This window comes from Saimiri boliviensis, chromosome 11 (assembly GCF_048565385.1).
Source record: "Saimiri boliviensis isolate mSaiBol1 chromosome 11, mSaiBol1.pri, whole genome shotgun sequence".
Classification (NCBI taxonomy): Eukaryota; Metazoa; Chordata; class Mammalia; order Primates; family Cebidae; genus Saimiri; species Saimiri boliviensis.
In genome coordinates, this window is record NC_133459.1 from 115,546,718 (window position 1) to 115,565,132 (window position 18,415).

General features: G+C 41.4%; 1 protein-coding gene across 6 annotated transcripts in view; it reads right to left on the bottom strand.

The window, feature by feature from the left end:
- The window catches only part of ABCD3 (ATP binding cassette subfamily D member 3), an 85,712-nt gene extending 70,358 nt beyond the window's left edge, over nt 1-15,354 (bottom strand). Inside the window, exon 1 of one of the 6 annotated variants that reach the window (XM_039460793.2) lies at nt 15,297-15,354. Coding sequence is in view for 2 of the 6 variants with exons in the window: in XM_010343838.3 (XP_010342140.1) it covers nt 8,627-8,736 (110 nt within the window). In the remaining 4 variants the exon portion in view is untranslated. Of the gene's footprint in view, nt 1-7,909; nt 8,500-8,626; nt 8,950-15,296 lie in introns of those variants that run through there. The other 5 variants (XM_010343838.3, XM_003933284.4, XM_074381399.1 and 2 more) reach the window with 5 other exon arrangements.
- Nucleotides 15,355-18,415: the final 3,061 nt, after the last annotated feature.

The window sequence follows — 18,415 nt, forward strand, 5'->3', positions numbered from 1 at the left end:
GAGGAAATTAGCCAGGCTCCAAAGTTTTTAAGAAGCTAACAATGGTATGTTTTGTTGTCCTTTTAGTTTTCTTTTAGCAAGCATCAGAATGAGAGCTACCTTTTATTTACTGATTACTGGGTTAAGATATTTTCACCATTAATCCTCACTTAACTGCTGAGTGAATAAATACTACCATCCCTATTCTGCTGAGATTCAGAGAGGTTAAGCAAATTGACCAAAGTCACAGATCTGGCAAATGACTAACCAAAAAACTGAAACTATATCTGACTCTACCAAAAAACTGAAACCATATCTGACTCTAAAGACTATTCTTTAACACTATGTCAAACTGCCTCCATAATAAAGATCAAGTTGCTATATATAAATATGTTCATTTTTTTGTAAATTATAAAATATGTGTAAATTAAAATAATCTTTCAACACCATTTTACATCTGTAAAGTAGAAAAAAATTTAAATACCCCCTAATGATCAGTAGGTAATTAAGTTAGCATTCATTCATAGTACTACAAATTGGCACAACTCATGAAAAGTAATACATCAATCTGTGTAGCTTAAGAATGCCCACACTGTTTCCACAAACACTAAGGAAATTCATAAGCCTCCAATCATTAATCTCATTCCTGGCAATTTATTCTGAGGAAGTTATTCAGCAGAGACGAAAATGTTCACTTGCAAAAATACACAGCATAATCCATAAAAATTCCAGAGGCAGTCTAGATGCTCAACAGCTAAGAATAAAATAAATTAAGATATAGCCACACAGAGGAGTATTTATGTATTTCTTTAAAAGTATAGTTATTAAGGTCATGTATAGGGAAATACAGGAAAGAGGTATGTCTTAAATGAAAATAGCAAAATGTATAACTATTAATTTTATCCTGTATTAATACAGGATAAAATGAAATAAAAATAAATAATTTTTTTTTTTTTTTTTTTTTTTTTTTTTTGAGACGGAGTTTCGCTCTTGTTACCCAGGCTGGAGTGCAATGGCGCGATCTCGGCTCACCGCAACCTCCGCCTCCTGGGCTCAGGCAATTCTCCTGCCTCAGCTTCCTAAGTAGCTGGGATTACAGGCACGCGCCACCACGCCCAGCTAGTTTTTTGTATTTTTAGTAGAGACGGGGTTTCACCACGTTGACCAGGATGGTCTCGATCTCTCGACCTCGTGATCCACCCGCCTCGGCCTCCCAAAGTGCTGGGATTACAGGCTTGAGCCACCGCGCCCGGCCAAAAATAAATAATTTTATATTATAGTTATGATATAATGGATGATTTTAATTTTCTTAAATTGTCTTTAACATTTACACTATTATTAACTGTCAAAAGCAGGTGATGATAATGACAGCATTTTTATAAGTTTCTGAGAATTGCTTTAGCCATACATATATGGGATATAAGTGGTCCAGCTCCTAAAGAGCTCATAAATATACTAAAGACAACATTTACATTTGTAGAAAAAGAATTTGTTATTTAAAACATAGTAACCACAGCCCCCAAGAAATGAACATCTCATTTGTTGTTGTAGAGTCAAACAAATATGAGTCTGCTATATGCCAGCCGCAATTCTAGCCACTGGGACTATAACAGTGAACAAAATAGACAAAAATTCTTGCCCTTGTGGAACTTACATGCTAGCAGTAAGTATATACTGCAAAGATACACAAAAGACAAGATAAATATGTAAAATGTATAGCACTATTTTATAGTGATAAGTGCTAAGAAGAAAAGTAAAGACAGGAAGGTAGACACAATGCTATTTTAAATTGAGTGGCGGGGGCCAGGCACAGTGGCTCATGCCTATAACCCCAGCACTTTAGGAAGCTGAGGTCAGAAAATCTCATGAGCCTAGGATTCGAGACTAGCCTGGGCAACGTAACATGAACTCGTCTCTACAAAAAATAATATAAGCCAGGTGTGGTGGCGTGTGGCTGTAGTCCTAGCTACTTGGAGGCTGAGACGAGAGGATTGTTTGAGCCTGGGAGGCAGAGGTTGCAAGACAAGACTGTGCCATCACACTCCAGCATGGGTGGCAGAGTTAGAGTCCGTATCAAAATAAATAAATAAAAATAAATAAATTGAATGGCAACAGAAAGTCTCACTAAAATGTCTGATAAAAGACTGAAAGAGGCCGGGCGCGGTGGCTCAAGCCTGTAATCCCAGCACTTTGGGAGGCCGAGGCGGGTGGATCACGAGGTCAAGAGATCGAGACCATCCTGGTCAACATGGTGAAACCCCGTCTCTACTAAAAATACAAAAAAACTAGCTGGGCATGGTGGCGCGTGCCTGTAATCCCAGCTACTCAGGAGGCTGAGGCAGGAGAATTGCCTGAACCCAGGAGGCGGAGGTTGCGGTGAGCCGAGATCGCGCCATTGCACTCCAGCCTGGGTAACAAGAGTGAAACTCCGTCTCAAAAAAAAAAAAAGAAAAAAAGAAAAGACTGAAAGAGGGGAGAGAGTAAGCGGTGTGAGTATCTGAGGAAAGAGCACTTCAGGCAGGGGAAACAGCAAGGGCAACCTTAAAACAGAATGCCTACCCAAGGGTGTGAATGTGCCAATAACCGGGAGACATAATTAAATAAACAACCTGCGCTCTGTTCCTCCTAGCAGACCACAGATAGCTATACAGTTTTTAAAACAACAGCTCTGGACCTGATCTGCTTTAGTTAGTTTCAGTACGGAGCTACTTTAGCTGTCAAATTCTTCAACGCTTTTTTTCCATCTAAGGTTGCTTAAGCATCTCCTCCTTATTCTAAGGATCCAAAGGGAGCCAGCCCATATAACACCTACTCATGGGTCACTGTAAGGGTCTCATGCAGCTCTGGTCCCTCACGTGACTCATGCTTGTACTTTGCAAAACACTCAGTTTGCCTGTAAAACTGAGAAAAGTGAAGCCAGGCCCCTTCTAGAGCATGAGTTGAAAGGAGCTGATCTCAGGAAGGAAAGCTGAATTTTGAAGTTTGCAGGGAAGTTGAGAGGGGTTAGCAGTAAGGCAGTGCAGGGAGTAAGAAGCTAGAGATATAAGGACATCCAATGGGTAAAGAAAGGCCCAGCAGCAGGCAACAGGGGAAAAAAAAAAAAAAAGCCAAGAAATTCCCAGCAGTGGAAATGTCTATGAAACTTCTAAATAAAAGCATTTTAAGCTGTTCACTATGCTGGGATATAATCCTTACCACTCCTCCCAAATTTTCAATAAAGCTCTACTACAAACATTTGCTTTGTGACTGATTCTTTAGAGAAATTAAGGCAGATATCAAAGAGATAGGCTCAAGAGACAAAATGTAAGTACTTTCTAAAATAGAGCAGAAGCAAGGAAGTGAAGGTGTCACTAAGGGAAACGCGAGCTCCCTGAAATTCCTCAGAAATAGGAGAGGAAACTCTGCTCCCACCATTTATAGATTGGAGCTTTTAAAAGAAGAAAAATCACCCCATAAGGAGGTGGACTTTGGTGTACCTAGCTAGATTATACCCAGTCAAGTAATGAATAGGTAAAACAACAAAGGTACTTAATCATGCTTTGGAAATTTTAAAAGAGGCGATCATCATTTAGATCATCTAGAATAGTCAGATAACACTTCATGGACCAGGTGACCCTGACCTAGCCCTTTAAGGATGACAAGAGTTGGAGAACAGGGATATCATAGAAAGACATTCCAGGTATAAGTTAACAGCATGAATAAACCCCCAAAGCCAAAAATGAGTGTGGCCTGTTCAAAGAACAGTGCAGAAACTGGCCTATTTGGAACAGACAGTACTCACTGGCAGGCAATGGCATATAAGATTAGCCAGGTAAAGTGAGACCAGATCGAGGGAGGCTCTGAAATCCAAGATGAGAAATCTGAACTTTAATTGACAAGAATTGATAACAAGCGAAAGAAACTGCTTTGTTCTGTTCTGTTTTTTAAAGATAATAAAATACTGTGGCTAAAGTATTGGTACCATTGCCTTCTAAAATTGGCCCACTGATTTCCCACTACCCAGGTCAGGTCATATATGGTCAGGTACACAACTATTAGGTCTGTGAAAAGAATGTTTCTATTCACGTTTGTACTAGGTATCTCCAACTGCCTGTCAATTACCCTTAAAAGTTCTTCAACTCGCCTGTGTCATTTATCCTCTCTATAAACACTGTCTAACCTATGACATAGCCAAACTAGGGAATTAGAGATGATTCAGTTCATGTCCTCAAGAAACTCAGGATTTGATGTAGCAAAAGCCAAGAAAACAAACAATACACAGTGGTAAGTGCTACAGTAGCGGATGCCTAGAGCAGTAGTCTCCAACCTTTTTGGCACCAGGGACCGGGTTTTGTGGAAGACCATTTTTCCACAAATTGCGGGTAGGGTGAGGGATGGTTTCAAGATGAAACTGTTCCACCTCAGATCATCAGACATTAGATTCTCATAAGAAGCGTGCAACCTAGATCCCTCACATGTGTAGTTCACAATAGGGTTAATGCTCCCATGAGAATCTAATGCCACTGCTGATCTGACAGGAGGCAGAGCTCGGGTGGAATGCTCATTTGCACACGCTGTGAGGCTCCAGTCCTAACAGGTCACTGACCCGTACTGTGCGGCTCCAGTCCTAACAGGCCACCGACCCGTACCCGTCCATAGCCCAGGGATTGGGGACCCCTAGCCTACAGAATCATAAAAGCAGATGACACTTATACCACTTTGGAGATGAGAAAAAGGCAGAAAACACCTAAGACAGAGTGTTGACTGAGTTTTGAAGAAAAAGAAATAACAGCTGAGCATGGTGGCTCATGCCTGTAATCCCAGCACTTTGGAAGGCTGGGATGGGTGGACAGCTTGAGCTCAGGAGTTTCAGACCAGCCCGGGCAATGTGGTGAAAACCCACTTCTACAAACAAATACAAAAAAAATTAGCCAGGTGTGGAGGCAGGCACCTGTGGTCCCAGCTATTATACTTTGTAAGCTGCGGTGGGAGGATTGCTTCAGTCCAGCAGGCAGAGGTTGCAGTGAGCCGTGATCACGCCACTGCACTCCAGCCAGAGCAAAAAGAGACAGACCCTGTCGTAAATAAGTAAATAAATAAATATCAAAGCATGGGGAGAGGTAGTGAAGGATGACAGTGATTACAATCAGACTGCAAAGGCTAGGCAGAGCCTGTCATACTGAGAGACTGTAAGTTAATTCCATGTGGCTGGATGAGTGGGAAAAGTTGGCGAGGACCACACCATGATATACATGAAGTTTATATTTTAGCGTAGCTGAATGATTTTAATGAAGGAATATTATGATCACAACTGAGTTTCTTAAAAAGAGCTCTGGTGGCAGGGAAGGATTGAAAGGGCACCATAAAGTTTCTTCCTATCATAACTGCAACAAAAATCTGATAAAGGATGCTATTAACAGTCATTTTATTCCAGTTATCCACTCCTACCCCCTTTCAAGGCTTAACATACATCCTTCATGAAGCCTGCCCTAACTCTTCCCAAATACATTAATCTTGTCTTTCTCAGAACTTCTAAGACATGTCTGTCTATACATTTCATTCTGCTATCAGTGTTTGTTTCTTTTCCCTAACAAGAAGGTAAGCTCCCCGAGAAAATAAGTCATACATTTTTTAATGTATGTAATACATAAACACACACACACACACACACACACACACACAAATCTTATAGCTCCTAGCACAGTAATACAACATTCTGAAATAGACACTTCCTTTAAAATGGCCCTCTTTATCCATGAGTAAAAAGATTCTGCTTTTCCCCATAAATAATAAAATAAAATGTAAGATTAGGCAAACTAAGGTGAAAAAGTTAGCACAGCAGTGGTGGGATCAGGAGTGAATGAATACAAGGTAATCAGGATTGAATACAAGGGATCTTTCTGGGGAAATGGAAATGTTCTAATTTGTCATAGGGATGTGTTATACAGTGTACCCATTTGTTTAAAAAATGTGTAACTAAGGTTTGTACATTTCAATGTATGTAAATTTCACCTAAAAAAATCTATAAAAATAAGGAATGTTTCATCAGGTTGATACAGACGAAACAAGAATACAGACTGTTGTTGGCACCTCTTGGGTAAACCAAGATCTTGTTGGGCAATCCTTATATTATCCCATGTACTTTTTATATGTGTGAAATTTTTCACAATAAAAGGTCAGAAACACACACACATATATATGAGATTTAAATGAGTGAAAAAAAATTCATTAACAAAAATTTAAAATAACCCAGAACATTTAATTACTCATTCTCCTAATATTTGGAGTAATGTTACACTGTAACTTTTAAAGTGATTTTACTAGCTCTATTATCTACCCAATTCTAAAACCAAACTACTATTAACAACATAAACAAGAGAAGGCCAACTACCCACAGGTTCCTTAATTAAGCACCAGATATTAAAATCAGTTGTTACCAAAGATATTCAAAAGTCCCGTATAATATAAAAATCAGAATCTTCTAATGTTCAAACTGTGATACCAAAGGCGGTGACTGAAAGAGATTCATAAGACTTCTGGACATATAATATCTTAAAAAATAATCAATACCATTTTTAATGGTTTCAAAATAGTTCAATCATTTCATCTCAACAATTTAAACTTCACGCTTATCTGCTCAGTATCTGCAATCTCCTCCCACAAAATAATGTGTAAAATAGAGATTTTCCCCACTTCGCCCAATGCAAAAGACTAACAACAATCTTTTGTTCAGTACATTTCCTGCTAAATAATTCAATCCCCACAAAAGTTCACAACGTTTCTCAAGAAAAAGAGTAATTTTTAAAGCATTTTACAAGGGCAAACAAGCGGCTAAAATCATTTAATAAGACAAATTCTATTATACTATTTTACTGCTACTGCTACTATTTCCCACCAGATTATGTTTAAAATTTCCCTTGCCAATAATCTATGTTCTTATAAATTGGTTTAGTAAGGAGTGTGGACTGTGACTGGATGGGGCATGAGGAGAGTTTCTGGGGTGCTGATAATGTTGTTTCTTGACCTGGGCGCTGATTACACAGGTGTGTTCTATTTGTAAAAATTCTTCGAGCTCTACATTTACGTGTACTATACGTGACATGTACGTGATATAACATCACCTATACATATAAATATGTGATACTTCAGTAAAGAAGTTTAAAAAAAAAAAATCATAAAAGTAATCCAGAACTGGTAGGGTTGTTCTCGAGTTCCCTCCTCCATATTAAAACATCTGTTCTATGCCCTGAAACACTTCTTTGCAAAAACAGAATTCAAGTTAAAGGATCTAACATTTTCTTTCTACTGGCATGTTCCCAGTTAACAGGTAACTTCTTTTTGCAACTCGGAGCTCAGAAAGCATACAAACCAATAGAAAAACCTGCTTAGTATTTTCCCAAATTAATCCTTTTAAAAGCAAACTGAATAGAAGAAAAATGAGTAAGTACTCTATTGCCCAGACTATATGCAAATCATTTTCAACTCTGTTAAACGGATTGAGGAAGGAAAAGAAAGACCATCACTTCAGACTCAGTAAGATAAAAAACAGAAAGCGGCTAGAAAGAACTTCATGGAAAGGGTACTATGAGCTAGAGGTCTACTTGTCAGTGTTTTAGTCCAAATTTTATTAATTAGATATTTTAGGCAAATCAAACACAGTAGGCAACAGTACCTGCGCAGAGGAATGACTAAAACAAAATTCGTGAAAATAGTATGTCAAGATTTAATATGAAATATTCAGTGACTGGCAAGAATGGTTGGGAAGCAGCCTTTTCTCATTCACTTGTCCAGCAAATAAAAATTATTTATACCTGTATGTCACAACCGTAATTCAGAGGGCTCTCCCTCTTCCTTTCTTTGATTTGATAACCTCCCAAAGTGAAATCTAAGCACTGAAATTCTCCCAAAGTGGAAGCGGTGGAGTGTCATTTAAAAGGAGCTTGATCCTCACCTAAAACGCACTCTCACCTTTCACCTACAGAGCCCAGGAAGGAAACATTGCCTTCTTAGTCCGACAGAACCGATTCAGCCTTTCCGGATGAAATGCCAGGGCGTTCACCGACCAAAGGGTTCACCGACTCCAAGGGGTCACCACTTTAGGAGGCAATGCTGCCAAGTGGACCGGTGATAGTTCACAGGCGCCACCCTCGCGACTTTCAAAAGCAGTTACTCGGGAATCGTGCCAAACCTCGTCCAAGAGACTTAGACACTAGCGTCCAGCCTGGTGAATCCAATCCCATCCTCAATCACACATCCACGTCCCCAAAACAAATCCTTCACGGTCTTTCTGGAGATGAGACGGCAAAACCAGAACACACCCAGAAAGTTGACACAGAAGGGGGTGGTGTGGGGAAGGGGCGGTGTGGGGAACACACCGCTTCCCCCTCCCACCCCCGACTGGAGGCTGCTGGCTCGGGGCTGGCTGGGCGCCGGTTCGCCAGCGGGCGCAGGAGGATTCGCAATGCCGGGGTGGAGCGAGATCGCAGGACCAGACCGGCACCGGGGACTCGCGGACACCCTGACATTGGAGCCCCGCGGCAGTGGCGGTCGGCCCTCTCTCCGCCTGACCCCGCCGGTCGAAGGGACCCGTCAGCCGGGCGGGGAGGGAGAGCACGCGGGGAGCGCCCGCTCGGGCCCGGGAAGGCGGTGCGGCTACGGGCCTTCTTACCCGTGCAGGCCGAGGGCGCGGCGCCGCTTATGAAGCAGGCAGAGCAACAGGAACGCAGCACCCGCCAGCGAGGAGTTCCGCGCCGTCAAGTACTTGCTGAAGGCCGCCATGGCACGGCCGGTGCGAGCGAGCCGGCGGGTGGTACTCGACCGCGGCTACCTTAGTGCGGGAAGCGCGGGGAAGACTGGGAGGCGAGCAGAGGGCGGAGCCCGCAGCGCAGGACCGCCCCCTGACGCGCGCCGCCGCGCCGCCCGCCCGGCTGGAGCCCACCTTGCACTTTGGCTCGGCGGGAGCGCGCGCGGGAGCCTCTGAGGGCGGAATAGTCCCGGAACGCGCTCTGCGCACGCGCGGACCCCCTGTGGCGCTCCGGCGACGCAGCGCGCAGGCGCCGTGGCTCCTCAGCCCTGCGAGGTCGCCGTGCTGCCCCTGCCTCACCCCTGCCCTCCCACCCTTTGCGCGCACACCCGGCTTTCACAAGAACCGGATGAGCGGGCCCGTCCTGCCCCGAGGACCTAGTGGGCCCTGCCTCTCCACGCCCCCGGCGATGGGCCGTTACCACCCTCTTACAGGAGCCCAGGAAGGAGGCAGGCGGCCCCCTCACAGAGCATTTAGGGAAAACGCTCAGCACAGTGATTACTAGGACGACACCAAACAGTTGGGAACTCCTCAGAGGTGGAGGGAGATGTAGGGAGAAAGACACAGATCAAAGAGCTTTTTTCCAAGCCAGTGTTTCCCAAACCGCGGGTTATAATCTCTAGCGCATTGTGAACTTGGTTTCGTAGATCGGGATCACCACCCTCCGATTTTAATAAAATCGAGGCTAGAGTACAGGAGAAGTTTCACAGAACGTCACGTAGTAAAGGAATTGTTTGGAGAAACTTTGATTGCACTGTTCTGTTTGTACGTATCGCTTGTGGCGATGTAAAATTATTGATGTAGAGCTGCTTAAACAAGTTGGAGAAACACTTGTTTGCAAAGGGAAATTCAGAAGTAGCAATCATGCATTGTGTTAAAGCTGGCCTCACTCCCAGAATCAGAAAGGCTTTACAGATTGCAGCATTCTTCTCCTGCCTGACCCTATGATACACGAATTGTTAGCCCCAGCATCGAGCCTAGCATATATACAGTAACAGTGAATCGCTGTTTTCAGTTGAGGAAACTGGAGAAAAGCAGGTGTGTCAGAAAATAAGTTCATAAAATCTCGCATAATGCACATACATATTAAAGTAGCCTACAAAGTAGTGGTGGTGTGCCCTAGGTGTTTTCTCAAGATAAATGAGCAGTTGCCTAATACAGGTTATGAGGATCACAAAGATCAGGTACAATAATGGCATGCGTGTAGACGTGCTCAACAGTGACTTCTAAATTATGCAAAAGTGAAGCTCCTACTAATTATCTATTTGTCTTGTGGACATTTTCGTTACCTGGAGTGGCCAACGGTCTTGGCCCTCCCTCTGAAAGGTCACTGAAAATCACTGACCACTGACATGAGGCAGATTAACAGAAGAAAAAAATTAATAGGAGAAAAGGCATACAAATTTATTTAATGTGTATACATGGGAGCGAATGAAGACCCAAAGATACGGGGAAAATTGTCCATTTTTATATTTAGGTTCAACGAAGTATGGACAGCTATGTAGAAATATGATTGGATGAAAAGGGTATAATCTAATGCTAATAGAGTGAGTGGGACACCCAGCAAGGCCTGTCTGTCTGGATTCTTCTTGGCCTTCTAAGCACCATTTCCTCCTTGTGGATAAGGGGCAGGACCCTCTCTGGGATGGAGCTCTTACGGTCTACAGGCAAACAAGGTAGGTCAGATAATTTATGGCCAGTTTTTACACAAAAAGGTGGAGGGAAAATTTGCAGAACATTTTTAGGCTTTTATGCCTGGCTTTAGGGGATAGAGGTTCTGGTTTCTGTGTTTTGCCTTGAGGAATAGCGATCCTAATTTCTGTGGCTAGCCTCAGGGAATATGGGACTGAGAGACAGGAGGGCTGGAGAAGGGCAGAAGTGCAGAGAAGAACTTTTGCTCCAGAGATCTTCATTTTGGAGTATTGTCTTGTGAGCCCCAACCACCTCAGTAACATTAGGTAATTAGGCATGCCTGGCACAGAGAACACAAGGATGAACAGATCATGGAGATCATATTCCCCAGAGGCTGTTAGAGAAGAAAAACATGTAAAAAAATAGAGCATAAATGTAGTAAGTACTGTATAAGAGATATGAACAAGGTGCTATGAGATCACAAACAGCAAAATATTTAGTTTTGTCTAAAGCTTTCCATTAAGGCTCAGGCTTGACACAGATGATTCTGTAGCTAAATTCTAAAGGACAGAAGGAATCAGGAGGACAAAAGAGGAAATTACTAATTCAGTAGTAAATTGCAAAGTGCTAGAAAAAGAGTTGGAAACTGTGTAAGAAAGTAACAGTTTCATCTTAGAGTTTGTAACAATGAAGGAAGTACAAGCAAGATTAGTCAAAACAGTCTGTTTAGAAAATAAATTTCAAAACATTCAGAGGAAAGATAGAAATGACCCATTGACAAAACATTCTAAAAGGTACCCTTGTTCAAGGAGTGTGGGAGAGTCTAAAAAATTACATTAATATTCGAGCTCAAATAATTTTAGCTATTGATAAAGCCCATCTGATAAAGATCACTAGGAACAAATCTGTAACCCAAAAAGGTAAGTTTACTAACTTGCTATACAAAGAACATTATACAGTAGAGGAATTGTGGCCATGTCTAAAAATAAATAAATAAATAATGAAGAAATGAAGAATCATTATAGTATTTAGAGGAAGAGTGGAGTTTAGGTAAAACTAAATAAAGCAGTGCTTAATAGGCTCAAAGCAAATCAGAGGTGTTTGTAATGTCAAACCAGGACTGAGAAGCAGATTCAAGATTCTAGTTTCTTAGAAACATACATTTAAGATTAATGTGGAATATTGCCTCTGAAAGTCCCTTATCTGAACCTCTGCCCTAGAAATTGAGACTGCTTTTGTAAGTCAAAGTGACTCAAAGAGTTCAAATTTGCCAGGCAAAAAAGGGACATTCTGTTCTCACTGGTAGACTCTCAGAACAACCAACTTTCTGACAATCTAGGATTTTAGAGAATGAAATTCCTTGGCACTATGTCTTTTGATAATTAACAATGCAATTTTGCAAGTTCACACTTTATAATACTAAATAATTAAGAAAAGCAGAAAATGTGATTTTATGGGGCAGATGTCCAAGAGCTCTGATTTTTAAAGAATTTGAGCTATTAAGAACAGGGAGGCAGGGCATATGAAGTTAGTGAATCTGGAAAGCCTCAGGAAGAAAGGTTGTGTTAGCCAGCCTCCAAGATTGCCCCTGGTGATCATAGTGTCCTATTCATGCCCTCATGGAATTTCCGTCACATCAGAGCTGAGTCTTGTGATGAAGGTGATGCTATGTGACTTCAGAGGCCATAGTATAAAAGGCACTGTGGCTTCTGCCTTGATCTCTTGGATTGCTTGCTCTTGGGGAAGCCAGCTTCCACAGACAGCACTCAAACTGTCCTGGAGAGGAATTGAGGCCTCCCACCAGAAGCCAGACCAGCTTGCCAGCCATGAGGGTGGGCCATCTTGGAAGCAGATCTTCCATCCTCAGTCAAGCCTTCAGATGACTGCAACCTCATGAGTCATCTCAAACCAGACAGCCCAGCCAAGATGCTTCTAAATTCCTGACTCGTAGAAACTGTGGAAGGTAATGTGTTAATTGTATTAAGTCACTGAATTTGGGGGTAATTTATTATGCAGCCAGTGTGATTTGCACCAAACCTTGAAAAACAGATGGGAAAAAACAGAGGGTTCAGAAGAAGATACAATCGGAGCAACGATGCAGAGACCAGAAGGTACAAAGCAGATTGAGGAAGGTGATTAAGTCTGACGTGGATGGAAGTTGCGGGAGGCATGTGAAATGAGAAAAAGGTTTAAATGTTTAACTGAAGTCAACTTGTGGAGAATCTAAAACACCAAGCTAACCGGGTAGGCTTTTTATCCTGCATGTAAAAAGCACTATTGCAGGTTTTGGGAAAGGGTTGTGACCTCAGAATTTATTTAAGAAAAATCGCCGGGCGCGGTGGCTCAAGCCTGTAATCCCAGCACTTTGGGAGGCCGAGGCGGGTGGATCACGAGGTCAAGAGATCGAGACCATCCTGGTCAACATGGTGAAACCCCGTCTCTACTGAAAATACAAAAAATTAGCGGGGCGTGGTGGCGCGTGCCTGTAATCCCAGCTACTCAGGAGGCTGAGGCAGGAGAATTGCCTGAACCCAGGAGGCGGAGGTTGCGGTGAGCCGAGATCGCGCCATTGCACTCCAGCCTGGGTAACAAGAGCGAAACTCCGTCTCAAAAAAAAAAAAAGAAAGAAAAAGGAAAATCATGCTAGTGGCAGTGTGTAGAGTGGATTGAAGGAGGAACTATCAAGCAGAGAGACCAGTGCGGACACATGAAATAGTCTAGGTAAAAGACAGTGAGTACCTGAGTCAGGGCAGCACGAATCAAATGGGAAGAAAAGGACTTTGTGGATTCACATAAAATGGGAATAGGTGAAATAATTAATTCATGGGAAGAAAACTTTTACACTGATCCTGATATTTCCTGGCTGAATGTCTAAGAGGATGATAATATTTACCCAAGGTCAGAGACAAAGAAGTGGTACCTGCTCATCAGGAAAGACAATGAGATGCAAACAAATTCCTTACTAGTTTCTCATCACCAAGATAAACTGCAATATCCTTGGCATCTCACATAAACCCGGTTATGATATAAGCTCTGCCTACCTCCCTAACACCTATCTTGGCAGTCCTCCCCTCCTTCGGATGTATTCTACCCCTGTATGCCCCAGGAGGTAGATGCCTGCTGCCATTCACTTCTGTAGTCTTCCCTTGAATATCCTATTCCTTCTGCGTGAATCCCTTCCTACCCTAACATCCTCACGTTCAACTCAGTTTATCCTTTAAAACAAAGTGTTGATGGTCCCCTACTCTGAACAGTCATCTCTGACCAGTCCCCCCAACCCCTTCACCTCATTGCCAAGTTAGTTATTCTCTTCTTTTTTCATATATAATTCTATTAATATGTAGTAGGGTGTCTGGGGAGGCAGATCTTAAGTTTTTTTTTAGAGAAACGGCAAGTCATTTCTCTGAGACAGTAAATAACTCAAATCACTGAGAACAAATCATCTTTGCTTAAAAAGAGTCACTTGAAAAGCCCCTCTTACCAACAGAAATGGAAGGAGAATAGGCACCAAGGAAAGGACATCCTGACAAGGCTATTTCTTCAGATAGCCCGAGGTAGCCCAAGCTGGCACTGGGGAAGTTTGCACAGGAGAGCCTTCTGGGAGGAAAGAGATTGAGATCTCAACCTTTTCCTTTTTGAGGTTCACCATTTCTAGACTTTCTGATGACTCAGATAGCTGTCTCACTAGCTCAGGGTCCCAAAGAGGAACTCTTCAGAAAGAATGAAAAATCTAGGCCTGATGGTCACAGGGAGAGTTGGTCCTTGCACAGTGCATGGCTAAGCCTTGAAGGCCATCCCAATTCAGTTACCTACGAACTACATGTTTTTTGAGAATGATGCCCAAGCACAGGGAAAGCTTGGGAGTCAAAGCTTTCAGCCCCTCTGCAACTTATACATCCAGGACATCAAGACAGGTGTGGGGACGAGAGTGACTTTACTTTCAAAGTTAAGCCACCATGTGACTTCTGACTAACCCGGAGTCCAGGAATGCCTCCAAAATGTCTAGCTGACATACTACTCTTTATGTAGTAACAACTATTCATTATAAGCTTCCTCCGAAACAAACGTTGATGCTGTTGCAAAAATCACAGGCCATGACACTCATAGCCATCTTCACATTCCTTCCAGAGCACATACACTTTCCCCAAGACATTAAGCCCTGGGTCTGGAAAGTTGCAGTGGACAGATCTACCTGTCTTATGGCTGCCAGACCACACTTCTCTTTGTAAATTCCACCAAATAAATCACCTTATGCTGATAAACTGGATTCGTCTGCCTCCTTCTTCAGTTTCTGGGCTCCTTTGACATGGGGGTCACTTGGCATATATGGCCCTTTTCCAGAACGTAGGGAAGCAAAAAGGCTTGGGACTCAGGGGAGCCAACTTGCAATAGCAACACTAGCTGGTGGCTGAAGGTTTTTGGTAGCCTCCTTGACAGACTACTTGGAAGCCTCAGTTCACTATTTTGTCTGGAAATAAGTCTAACTTCTTTGGGCTGAATAGCTCCAATAGTTTTTGGTAAATTAAGTGAGAGAGGCGACCTCAAAACTTCCTAATAAGGATCTCCTAATAAGGGCCCAAACTGGGCAACTAATTGGAAAAAGCAAATGCCATGTGATTTTTACCCCAGACTGTTGATTCGGGTCATAACAATTAAAAACACATATGCCACACAATTGTACTTTCTGTTTCTTTGCAGTAGGTATATTCCTGGGCCCTGATACAGTATGGGTACATGGCAAGTGTTCGGAAAATGTGTGTTGGCCTGAACAAATTGATGTTGAGGTGCTAAGAGAAATGTGCCGTGGATGCATCAAAGATAACCAGAAAATTAATTTCTAGTGCTGAGGAAAAAGATCAGTGCTAAATATTTATTCAACTGAAAATGTTAATTAACAACTTACTATGTGCCAGGAACTAGGGCCAGTGGTAAGGAAAGCAGAATAGTCCTTGCCTGGAACAATCTAAAAGGGAAACAGACATTAATCAAATAAATAAATTCCAAATATGATGAGTTTCAAAATAGATTTATAAAACATATATGTAGATATAGAGATCTGCCATATACAAAATAGATGGAGTCTTAGAAATGAGTAAAATTTTTACAAAGAATAATGGGCAGGTGAGAAGTGGAATATAATCCTCCAAAACATCTTCATTTGGAGGAATGCAGGAAAGAAAAGAAGCTAGAAGGAGCATGAGAACAATTAAAACGATAACATGGGAGCTGGGCGCAGTGGCTAAGGCCTGTAATTGCAGTTCTTTGGGAAGCCAAGGCAGGTGGATCACTTGAGGCCAGGAGTTCAAGACCAGCTTGGTCAACATGGCAAAACCCTGTCTCTACTAAAAATACAAAGAAAATTAGCTGGGTGTGGTAGCCCTGCACCCATAATCCCAGCTATTTGGGAGGTGAGGCAGGAGAAGATTGCTGAGCTGAGACCGCACCACTGCACTCCAGCCTGGGTGACAGAGCGAGACTCCATCTCAAAAAAAAAAAGATAACGTTAGAACCCAGAGGCATGTGAATCACAGAATCGGGATAATAGGAGTTTTCAAGAGGGTATAGGAATGCGAATTGAGACTGTCAGTGTTAGAGATGTATTCCCTCGTGAGGCCCCTTCTGTACTCCCTTTTCCTCCCCACTGTGTCTGGATTATACCCTGTTCAGGCTTCTGCCAGAGTTCCTATAGAGTTTATTTATTTAAATTGCAGTAACCATCATGAGGGAAAGAGCCAAATCTTATTTTTCTTTAATCCTATATAATCTGAAAAAAAAAAAAAGCAAAAACTATTGAATACACACCTCATACTTTAAACAAAATAAAAATTATAAATTCATAATTGCTCAAAGACCAAATTTTTTAAAAGGAAAAAAGGATATCATAAAATATTAGAAGAAAACATGAATGAATTTTTAATGATATATTTATCTTATAATCTTGGCATGGGGAAGACCTAAGTAATTAAAATCCAGAAGCCATAGAGAAAATAAATAAATAAATTTGACTACTTAAACATAATTTTTTCATGATTAAAAGCAACCTGTAAACAGGGTAGAAAGAAAACTGTAAGGGAAAACTGTACTTATTTTTACAGATAAGTACTTAATTTTTCTAAGAGTACCTTAAAATCAATAGGAAAAAGCCAAAAACTAAATTTTAAAAATGAGCAAAGAATATGATATAGCTCATATAATAAAAAAATTAAAATGGTTCTTAAACATATGAATAAAAGTTCTAATATCTCCACATCCTTGCCAACACTTGTTATTTTTCATTTGTTACTATTATTATAGCCATCCTAATGGGTGTAAAGTGGTATCTCACTGTGGTTTTGATTTTCATTTCCCTAATAACTAATGATTTTGAGCATCTTTTCATATGCTTATTGGCCATTTGTATATCTTTGGAGAAATGTTTATTCAATTCTTTTGCCGTTTTATAAATTGAGTTGACTGTCTTTTTGTTGCCGAGTTATAAAAAAATTATTTATATATTCTGGACATTAAACCCTTGAGAGATATATAATTTGCAAGTATTTTCTCCCATTCCATAGTTTGTCTTTTGGCTGTCCTTTAATTTAAAAAAGTTTTACATTTTGATAAAAGAGTACAATTCATCTATTTTTTTGTTGTTGTTTGTTTCTTATGCTTTTGGTGTCATACCTGGGAATCTATTGCAAATCCAGGATCAGGAAGATTTATCCCATAGGTTTTCTTCTTAGAGTTTTGTAGTTTTACCTCTTTCATTTAAGTCTTTGGTCCATTTTGAATCCATTTTTACATATGGTATGAGGTAGGTGCCCAATGTCACTCTTTGGCATGTGGATATCCAGCTGTCCCAGCACCATTTGTTGAACCAATTACATTTTTAAATGCAATTTAAATATGAAACAAAAACTCCAATCTTCTCAGGCCTTCCTACTTTAAGAGTTATGTCAAAGTTCTGGGGTCTTATATATCTCTAGGGCACTATGAAGACCATTCCATTTATTAAGCATCTGCCTGCATTAGCTGTGACTAAAGTGTCATTGCCCCAGCCTTCATGGTTCCTTTTATGTCATGAAAGAGGTATGAGATTTTGGGGTGAGGCTGGGACCTTCAGACGTAGGCATTCAGCTGACCAGTGCACCATTCATCTAAAGAACCCCGCTCTCCTCCAGCCACTCTCTGGATCTTTTTAGTTTCCTCGAACCTCAGTCTCAGTTTAAGCTTTGATGATCAAAAGTCAGGAAGGCATCTACCAACCCCAACGAAGGCAAAGAGAAACACTGGCCTTTTTTTCTGAATGGGAAAAGAGAAGGGGAGAATTTTAGAGAGAATATATAAAACTGCTATTTCAAAAAATTATCCTGCTACTTGCAGATTGAGAGTCCACCTAAAAACAGTAAATAAAATAGTCCTACCCTCTTGAAATGAATAATCTACTTATCAAAATAATAATAGCCAAAAGGGTCACTGTAATAAAAGTTGTGCTGGATATATAATCAAAGGACTATGGGAATCTATAAGAGAGTAAAAATGCCAGGCTAGAGAGTTGCAAGGAAGCAAGTTTCTGATGACCTATATCTACTTTTATATTTATATTAATTTTGGTTCTCTTGTCCACTGTGTGCCACACTTGCATACTCAGTTCCATTCATTTGTGAAATTCTGCAGATACAAAGCAAATTGCAGCTACTATACAGGCTTGCCTTATTCAGCAGCTCAGTGCTCAGCCATCCATCTGTCTATGGAGTCTATCTGTATAGCCAGTCAACCAGCCACAGCTCTTAGGGCTTGACAAAGCTTAGTTTGACTGGTTATTAATTCCAGATGCCCCATTCCCCTTTTAGAACAAAAGTGTTGCCTTGAACCCAGCTGTGATTGGATACTTTGCTGAGACTTATCAAGTCTCCTTCTCAGAAATAGAACTTTGCACAATACCATGCCCAGGCTGAGATCCTGCTCCCCACTCTCCTCGTGTGACAACCGGCCACTATCTGATTCTGGATTCTGTACCACTATGTGCTACCCACCAGAGTG